This window comes from Emiliania huxleyi, assembly GCF_000372725.1.
Source record: "Emiliania huxleyi CCMP1516 unplaced genomic scaffold EMIHUscaffold_788, whole genome shotgun sequence".
NCBI classification, from domain to species: domain Eukaryota; phylum Haptophyta; order Isochrysidales; family Noelaerhabdaceae; genus Emiliania; species Emiliania huxleyi.
This window is the reverse complement of record NW_005196106.1, coordinates 1,742-10,084: the sequence shown is the minus strand read 5'-3', so window position 1 is coordinate 10,084 and position 8,343 is coordinate 1,742. Positions and strand designations below refer to the sequence as shown.

General features: G+C 66.1%; 3 protein-coding genes across 3 annotated transcripts in view; 2 read left to right on the top strand and 1 right to left on the bottom strand.

Annotated features, from left to right (window-relative positions):
* EMIHUDRAFT_249502 (hypothetical protein) overlaps positions 1–238 on the top strand; it is a gene marked incomplete at both ends in the record, with an annotated part of 1,598 nt that extends 1,360 nt beyond the window's left edge. The window contains one exon of the mRNA XM_005759957.1: positions 110–238. Within this exon, the coding sequence (XP_005760014.1) occupies positions 110–238 (129 nt within the window). The remainder of the gene's footprint in view (positions 1–109) is intronic.
* Positions 239–709: 471 nt separating this feature from the next.
* EMIHUDRAFT_249501 (hypothetical protein) lies at positions 710–1,440 on the bottom strand (the record flags this gene model as incomplete). The annotated part of the gene is made up of 2 exons (XM_005759956.1): positions 710–1,190; positions 1,349–1,440. The coding sequence occupies 2 exons, from the start codon at positions 1,438–1,440 to the stop codon at positions 710–712; spliced, it is 573 nt and encodes a 190-aa protein (XP_005760013.1).
* Positions 1,441–6,396: 4,956 nt separating this feature from the next.
* Positions 6,397–8,343, top strand: part of EMIHUDRAFT_121100 (hypothetical protein) — a gene marked incomplete at both ends in the record, with an annotated part of 2,748 nt that continues 801 nt past the window's right edge. Inside the window, 3 exons of the mRNA XM_005759955.1 lie at positions 6,397–6,959; positions 7,015–7,126; positions 8,139–8,153. Of these exons, the coding sequence (XP_005760012.1) occupies positions 6,397–6,959; positions 7,015–7,126; positions 8,139–8,153 (690 nt within the window). The remainder of the gene's footprint in view (positions 6,960–7,014; positions 7,127–8,138; positions 8,154–8,343) is intronic.

Below are 8,343 nucleotides of genomic sequence, written 5' to 3'. Positions count from 1 at the left end.
CCTCCCTCCCACCGCGCCTCCCTCCCCTCCTCCCTCCCCACCGCGCCTCCATCCCCTCCTCCCTCCCCACGCCACCTCAGACGAGCCGCCGCGGCCGTTTCTGGGGGAGCCTCCGCCGCCGCGCTTCTACCGCGACGAAACGCCGCCCTTCGACTACCGAGACGGCTACCGGGACGGGTACGACGGCCCTCCTCCCTATGAGTACCCTGAGGACCTCGAGGACCCCGTCGTACGATGACGGCCGGCCTCGGCCTCTCCATGCGCCGCCCTGGCCTCCGCATGCGCCGCCCTGGCCTCCGCCCTCGCCGCCTCGGCATCCGCCAGCGCCGCCTCGGCCGCCGCCTCGTCCTCCTCGTCCGCCTCCGCCTCGTCCGCATGGGAGAGCGGGGAGGCTGCAGCGGATCCACGCCGAGGCCGCCATGCCCATGCCCATAGCGCCACAGGAGCCACGGGCCGCCATGTTGAGCGAGCAGTCATGTTGCCGCATGACGCCCGCATTTTTATCTGGCGGCTGCTTAGTCTAGACTGGCGCTCGAGCCAGCTTAGTGCCTTTCGATGTTTGTGTTATCGTTTTGGTCGTGTATGAAGATGCTACATGAAAAATGACTTCAATCGCTCATGCAATCAGATTCAGAGATACATACATTATTCAGTTTTCAGTAGATCTATTCAGAAATCAGAATTTTTCAGATGATTCCCAGGTGCTTTCTCAGAACAGTCCGGATGATCTTCGTGACGAGATCGCGCCCACACGACTCACGGTCCTCTGGCTCCCATAGTGGAACCCCAGGAGGGCGCCGGTCGCAGTTGGGGCCTGTTTTGGAGAGACCTCGGCGGCCGCGCGCGATAGCCTTCGCGAATCCATCTCGCCAGCCCAGCCCAGCGCAAACGGCAGGTACAGCGCGACTCCCACCAGCAAGCCGCAAACGATGATTCCCGCAGAGTCGGCGGCCTCGACAAGCGTCACGTAGCATACGGCGAGGGAAACCGCGATCGGGAGGGAGAGAAATAGGGAGAGCGGTAGCGTGCCGCTCAGGGGGATGTGGTAGGCCCGTGCGAGCTCAGGCCGCGACACGCGCAGCTTGATCAGGGCGACGAACTCGAGCGCCGCGGCGGCGGCGGAGAAAAAGTTGTCGATGCAGAGGATGGACTCGAAGTCGAGCGAGACCAGCAGGGCGATGATGACATACCTGCAGGGTAGCAGAGATGGGGCGTTGACGGCACATACCCGACTGAGTAGCTTGCTTGTTGCCTTGTGACTGGAGTATGACGTGTGTGTGTGTGTGGGGGGGGGATCTCAATATTGCATCTAAGGAGGCGGTCTTGGACGCGGGCACCATCGACGCACTCGCCGCCTTTGCCGCCGCCAACCGCGATGATGAGGTCGTGCAGCAAGAGACGTTCAACGCGCTGTACGAGCTTGCGCAGGCGCGTGCGCATGCATCACCCTCGCACACCGTCCTGGCCCTGTCCCTGTTTGAACTCCCGCACAAGCCTCCGGCCCCGCGCCTTTTCAATCACCGCACGTCGCCACCGCACCGCAGGAACACCACCGGAATGCGGCCAAAATGCGAGAGATGGGGATCCGCTTCTCCAAGGAGGGGGAGGGAGAGAAGAGCAAGTTTAAGGCGCTGCACGACGCGCTGCACGAGAAGCAACGGCAACGGCGCTCCGCCGCCTTTGAGGAGCTCGGCCGCGAGGCTGCCGGTGCGAGGCCTACGCCGTACGCGCGCCGCCTCTTTCCGGCCGCCTGCATCGGCGCGCTCCTCGCCCTGGCTCTCGCCGGGTGGCGCGCCGCGGCGCGGAGGCAGCCGGCGCGCAAGGGCCAGCGGCACGCTCGAGAGCGAGCGAAGAAGAGCAGAGCGGCAGCGCCAGCGGGAGGCGGAGGGGTAGGGGGGGGCGCGTCACCGATGGGCTCGTACGTGGACCGAGCGCGGCGGCGCGGATGATCGGAGCCGCGGGGGGGTGGGTTCTCTTCCTCGTCCGGAAAATCTATGATTCCGGGCCTCCGGCGCTGCTCCGCTGTGCAGCGGCCTGTCGAGTCGCGGTGCCGGTGCGCGGTGGGGGCTCGGTCGGGGCACGGGGAGCGCCGGTTTTTTTATTGCCCACCCCACCCCACCCCACCCCATCCCGGCTCGACGGGTGCGGGTGGTGCGGCCATGCGGATGCATGCACGCATGTGTGCACAGGGGGGCGAGACACACACACAGAGAGGGGGCACAACTAGGTAAGGCAAGGTAAATTTCTCCACACACACAAAGTGGTGGGGCAAGGGGGGGCGACCCTCGCATCTCCACACCCGGACACGGGCAGGAGCCCCACGGCATTCAAAGTGCAAGCACTGGCCCGGTGCACGTGTGGGTGAGCACAACTCAACATGCACAAAAATGTGCAACTGGAACTGCATGCGGGGCGCGCTGCCGCTGGAGGACCCGTCGGATGAACCACACAGGGATTTTAAGGAGAGGAGTGTGGTCGTGCTACTGCTACGTGCTACGGCTTTAGCCGTCGCCCACCCTTGGAGCATATATGCAATATGCGGTCCATATTCTATCATATTGGAGCGCAGGAGAGGTTCTGGGGAGCTCTCCTCTCGCGCAAGGCCAAGGGCCACTCTGGGCGATAAAATTCTTTTGCCGGCAAAATTCTTTCGTCCGCGCGAGCGATCGGGGGGTTCCCAGCGCTTCCCACAGGGCTGCCGGCCCGCACGACACTATCTCTGCATCAAGCCAGTGGCCTCACGACACTATCTGCATATATGCAGCAGGGGCCTCCCAGAGAGCCTCGCCGCCAGCCTCGTCAGGCTCCGAGCCGTGCGTGCCAGCAACCACGGCGGCGGTGCTAGAGTTGCTGCAGTGAGGAGTGAGTGCCAGCATGTCACACCACGCCATGGCACCCCTCGACACCTGAGGTGTACTCACTGCCCCGGCGCCCACGTCTCGATCTTCTTGGGCAGCAGCTGGTTGGACAGCTCCTCCCCGTGGCCTAGGCAGCCCTGTTCGCCCCTGCCCCAGGTAAAGACGTCGCCGTCGCCGGTGAGGGCGAGGCTGTGGTGCTGTCCAGCCGACGCGGCGATGACGGGCTGGTCAGCAAAGGCCTCGACCTTCTTGGGGCGCAGCCGTGGGAGAAGCAACAACTGCTCTTGCTGGTCGCCGTGGCCCAGCTTGCCCTCCCCTCCATCGCCCCAGCTGCAGACGGCGCCGTCGGCGGTGATGGCGAGGCTGTGGTTGTCTCCTGCCGACACAGCGACGACGCGCTGGCCAGCCAAGGCCTCGACCTTCTTGGGCAGCAGCAGGCTCCGGTGATCGCCGTGGCCCAGCTGGCCAAAGGATCCCAAGCCCCAGCTCCAGACGGCGCCGTTGGCGGTGAGGGCGAGGTTGTGGCTCTGTGCAGCCGTCACAGCGACGACGCGCTGCCCAGCCAGCGCCTCGATCTTCTTTGGCAGCCACTGGTTCTGCTCGTCGCCGTGGCCCAACCGGCCTCGCCTTCCATAGCCCCAGCTCCAGACAGCTCCGTCGGCGGTGAGGGCGAGACTGTGCACGGCTCCAGCAGACACAGCGACAACGCGGTGCCCTGCGAACGCCACGATCTCCTTGGGCAGCAGCTGGTTCTGCTGGTCGCCGTGGCCCAACCTGCCGGAGTATCCTTCGCCCCAGCTCCAGACAGCGCCATCGGAAAGGGCGAGGCTGTGGCGGGATCCTGCCGAGACGGCGACGACGCGCTGGCCAGCAAAGGCCTCGATCTTCGTCGGTTGCAGCTGCTCCTGAAAGTCGCCGTGGCCCAATCGGCCAGAGGCTCCAAAGCCCCAGCTCCAGACACTGCCGTCGGCGGCGAGGGCGAGGCTGTGCGCGGCGCCAGCCGACACACTCACGGCGCGCTCGCCGCCCAGCATCGACGGGAGGCGGGTCGGCGTGTTGAGCTGTGTCACGCCCTCACCATGGCCCAGTTGCCCTGGAGTGTAGGACGGCGCCGAGCCGCACGACGAAAGCCGCCCCTCGCCGTCGATGAAGAGGCTGTGCCGCCCACCTGCCGCCGCCCTCGCTGGCGGGTTGGACTCGCACAGCAGCGCCGAATAGCACAGCCACCGCACGGCGCAGCTCTCGCCCTCTGGCTGCGCCGGCAGCTCGAAGCCGCGCTCTTGCGCCCACAAGTGGATGCCCTCCACCACAAGCGAGGCGTGAAAGAGCAGCGAGACGGCCGCGACGCGAGCGATGTCGGCGGGGTCGCAGCGAGAGACGACGCGCACGAGGAGCTCCGTGGGGAGGTCGAGGAGGCGGGCGGGCGGCGGCGTGCTTGGCGAGGGCGCGGCGGTGGCGGCGGAGGCGAGGCGACGCGAGCGGCGCGAGCGGCGCGGTGGGGTGGACATCGCGAAGAAAAGAAAACCTTTTGGGTGGCTGCGAAAAGAATTTGCCAAATCTGCCCTCTACTTAACCGTACTTAATCAGGAAGTCGGTGCTAGTGGAGACTAGTGGAGCCGGGGCCCCGTTTCCGCACTGCGGCGCGCACTTCCAAAAAGAAAGAATCCCAGACGCGGACCTGGAGCTGATCCAGACGGACGACCTCCTCGTCACCGCCGGAGAGGGAGAGGACCTGCCGGCCGAGGCGCTGCTCGGCGACCTGCAGGCGCTGCTCGGCGCATCACCAGTCGTGCCGGATCCCTCGCCGTCGCTATCCCCGCCTCCTCCGCCTCCTCCTCCCCCGCCACCCCCTCCTACCCTCGCGCCCCCGACGCCTGTCCCGGATGAAGAACCCGTCACTGAGGGGAAGAGCAACGGTGACCCCCATCTGCACTTTGCGCACGGCGGCGAGGCAGACTTTCGCGGTCAAAACGATGTGTGCTACGCATTCTTCTCGGCGCCGGGGCTCGCGGTCAACGTCAAGGTGGAGGAGAGTACTTTCACGCTTCGTGGAGGCAAGGTGGCTGTGAACGGGAGCTACCTCACCGAGGCTCACGTGGTCGCGAGAGTCGATAAGGGGCGGCGGGAGGCCACGGCCTCCTTCTATGCCTCTGAGCTCGACGTCCATAATATGGGCTGGGAGGTTGTCCGAGGCAACTGCGCCGGCCGAACCTTCAAGTTTGGCAAGAACGGATACAAGGGCTGCTTCGAGCTCGAGATGAGGATGGGCACATCGTCCGCCATCTTCACCCTTCGCAACTGGACGGTGAACGTGCACGGCAATTTCGTATACGGGTGGGTCTCCGGTCCGAAGCATCGGATCGACGTCAGCCTGAGCGCACGGGGTGACGCTGCCGCCCGCTCCCTGCCCCACGGGGGTCTTGTCGGCCAGTCCTTCTCGTCGACGGCGCCGCGCCACGGCAAGAAGGATCTCTACCCCGTCGCCGGTTCGTTCAAGACATCGGCGCAAGCGGAAGGGGCCATCGAGGGCAGCGTTAGCAACTACGAGTTGGCTGGGCCCTACTCCACCGCCTTCACGTTTTCGCGCTATGACGGCAAGGAGGCGGAGGCGCCGCAGCCGGAGCCGGAGCCGGTCGACGCCTCATCTGTGGAGGAGAATGGCAACTGAAGTCACAAATTTCTCTGCGACAACTGCCGCCCTTCATGCACCGCTCCGCGTCGCGGAGAGCGGAGGCGACTAGCATTGTCGCGCTTGAATGCCATTCAAGCGCTCTCTACGCGCCCGCCGAGTCGCGGGAAGAGGCGTGCTGCCACTTTCTTTTTTTATCGTGAAAGTCTTTTTTCATTTTGTGCCTCCGCGAGATTGTCATCCCGCGAAACCCAGGGGAGCGCCAGAGTAGGTCCCTAGGGGGTGCCGCGCGCGCACAAGAAGAGAAAAGAGTTTGACAACAAAACCTTGATTTGTGAGCATGAGTCTTGCGAGTCCACGCCAGCCAGCGCGGTGACATGCTCGTATGTATGTATGTAGGAAGGCGAAGAACAGTCAGGCTCGGACTGGACACCAACGCGGTCGTATGGGTGGACGCTGGACAGATGATGACGACACGCACGAGCGACACACAGACACAAACAAGCTCACAAGACACACAGCCAGCGTGGCCGCCACACACCCTGAGTGGGCGTACACATCACTCAAGGCCACGTCCCCCCTGTCGCCCCCCCCAGCACTCCAAGGTGCCAAGAGACAAACAACCAGCACACAACGACACAGACAGGCGACAGGGGCGAACGTGTGAGACTAGAGCAGGCTTGCTCCGCCTCTAGCAATCTCATCGCCGGCTGCAAGGCATGGACGAGACCGTGTGTGGGGTCTTGTGAGTGAGGTGTCTATGGACGGCCTCGTCACAGGCTAGCGGCCAGCCGCCAGCCCTATCTCGCACTCATGGGTGACGACAGTTCATTGGATGAGTGGTTGCGAGCAGAGGCGCGTGTGCTCAATCTAGATCGCACGCTGCGTGTCGCGGTTTCTTTTGCGAACATGGGCTCTCCCGCGCTCTCTCTGGCCCTGGTCGCCCTCTCCTCGGCGAGCGGCTCGGACGACTGGTACCGCGGCGCCACGCACATCGACGAGCTGCGCGAGGCATCCGACCGGCTGCAGGAGGGCACGCTCGACGAGCACGCGTTCCAGACGTTTGTGCGGCAGGCGGAGCGGGCGCCGGACGACTGGCGCGGCCACGCGATGCTGGGCCAGGCGCAAACCAGCCGCGGGTCGCACCAGGCCGCGGTCGCCTCTCTCAAGCGGGCGCGCAAGCTCGCGCCGGACGTGCCGCAGGCGGACGCGCACGGCAGACCCACGCCGGGCGCTCCCTCCCGACACTGTGGCGCCCGCTCCCCAAAACCGCTGTCCGCCCCCTCCCACCCTGCGCTCCACAAGTCTGGACGCGTCCCGGCCGTGTGTCTCGAGGTTGCGACGGCGCTGGCGACGGCGCACGACGCTCTCGCCGCGGCGCTGCTCGACGCTCCGACGGCCGCCAACCTCACGCTCGTCAACCTCACAAAGCAGCAGCGGAGGCGGGCGGCGAGGCGGCCGCGCGAGGCGGTGTGAACAGAGGCCGTCCGCAGAGCCCCCTCGGGAGATGTGGGGAGATGTGAGTAGGTCCTTGCGCGAGGCGATTGCCCTCCGGTCTCACGCCGAGGGGACGGGCGCCGGCGCCGGCGCCGACGTTGCGGCCGCCGCCACATCGCACCACCGTCTGTCTCGGCTGCTGGTGCGAGCCCCTCGGCCGGGAGCAGCTGGAGATATGGGGAGACATGAGGAGATCTGGGGAGATCTGGGGAGATCTGCCCCTCGGCCGGGAGCAGCTGGACTGAGGCGTCCAGGCCGGTCAGAGCCCTGAGGCCGCCCGCTGTCCGCTCTCCGGCGCCGAGGTGCGGCGGGAGAGGGAGTGCGGTGGGCGCGGGAGTGCGGCCGCCTGGATGTCGTACGACGGATCGACGGCCAGGTACACCCGGAAGCAGCCTTGCAGCGCCTCGCACGCGTCGCCAGACCCGGGGTCAAGGAGTAGGACCCAAACCAGCGCCCGGTTGCTGCTGCTGTTACGTCTTCGGTCCCCGCGGGAAGCCCCGCGCATAGGACAACAACGTCTGTCCCACACACACACAGACGCGCACATACATCATGCTCGGGCACACCCCACAGTGTAGTGGTGTGAGTACACAAGTACTAGCAGAGTGCACACCTGCCTTGGCGGGTGAGGGCTCCAAACCAGCGCCCGGGACTCCGACCTAGCCGTGTCGCAGTCGCCTGTCTCGAGAGGACACGTACCCCGCTGTATTCCGCCGTACTCCGCTGTATTCACTGTCCTCGCCCCCCTCGTCTTCCCGCGGTCCTCTGAAGACACTGCACAGCACCGTCTCCCCGCCCCGAGGCTGGCGTACTCGGCTTGCCAGGCGGTTCGGTTGGTTCGAGTATGTATTCGATGATTCGAAACCAGGCGAGCGACCCGCTGCTCGAGCTCGCGGCGCCGGAGGACATCGACGACCGCGCGGCCGAGGCGGCGGCGGCGGGCGAGCGAGCGCGCGCTCCGCGAGACGCTCTGCTAGACCGTTCCTTTGGCTTTCCCTCCAGGTGTGCGGCGGGCGGGGCCGAGGTGCTGCGAGAGCGAGTCGGGCGCGAGGCCGACGCGAGGGCGTCACTGTAGGTGGCGGCGGCGGAGCGGCGCGCCACCGCGCCGCCGAGGCGTCCCAGAGCTGAGTCTGTCTCGGAGCTGCTGTCTGCAGGTGATGTCGGAGGCGGTGCGTCACGCGCGGACGGCGGCGCGCCTCGACCCTGCCAGTGCGGTGTACGCCGCGCGAGCGAAGCAGTTACGCGGCTTCGAGGAGGCAACCGCCGCAGCAGAACTGCAACCCCTCGCCCCGTCCCACCCCGTCGGCACTCCCTCTCTCTCTCTGCACTCTCCGCGCCGCATCGCACCAGAACCACAAT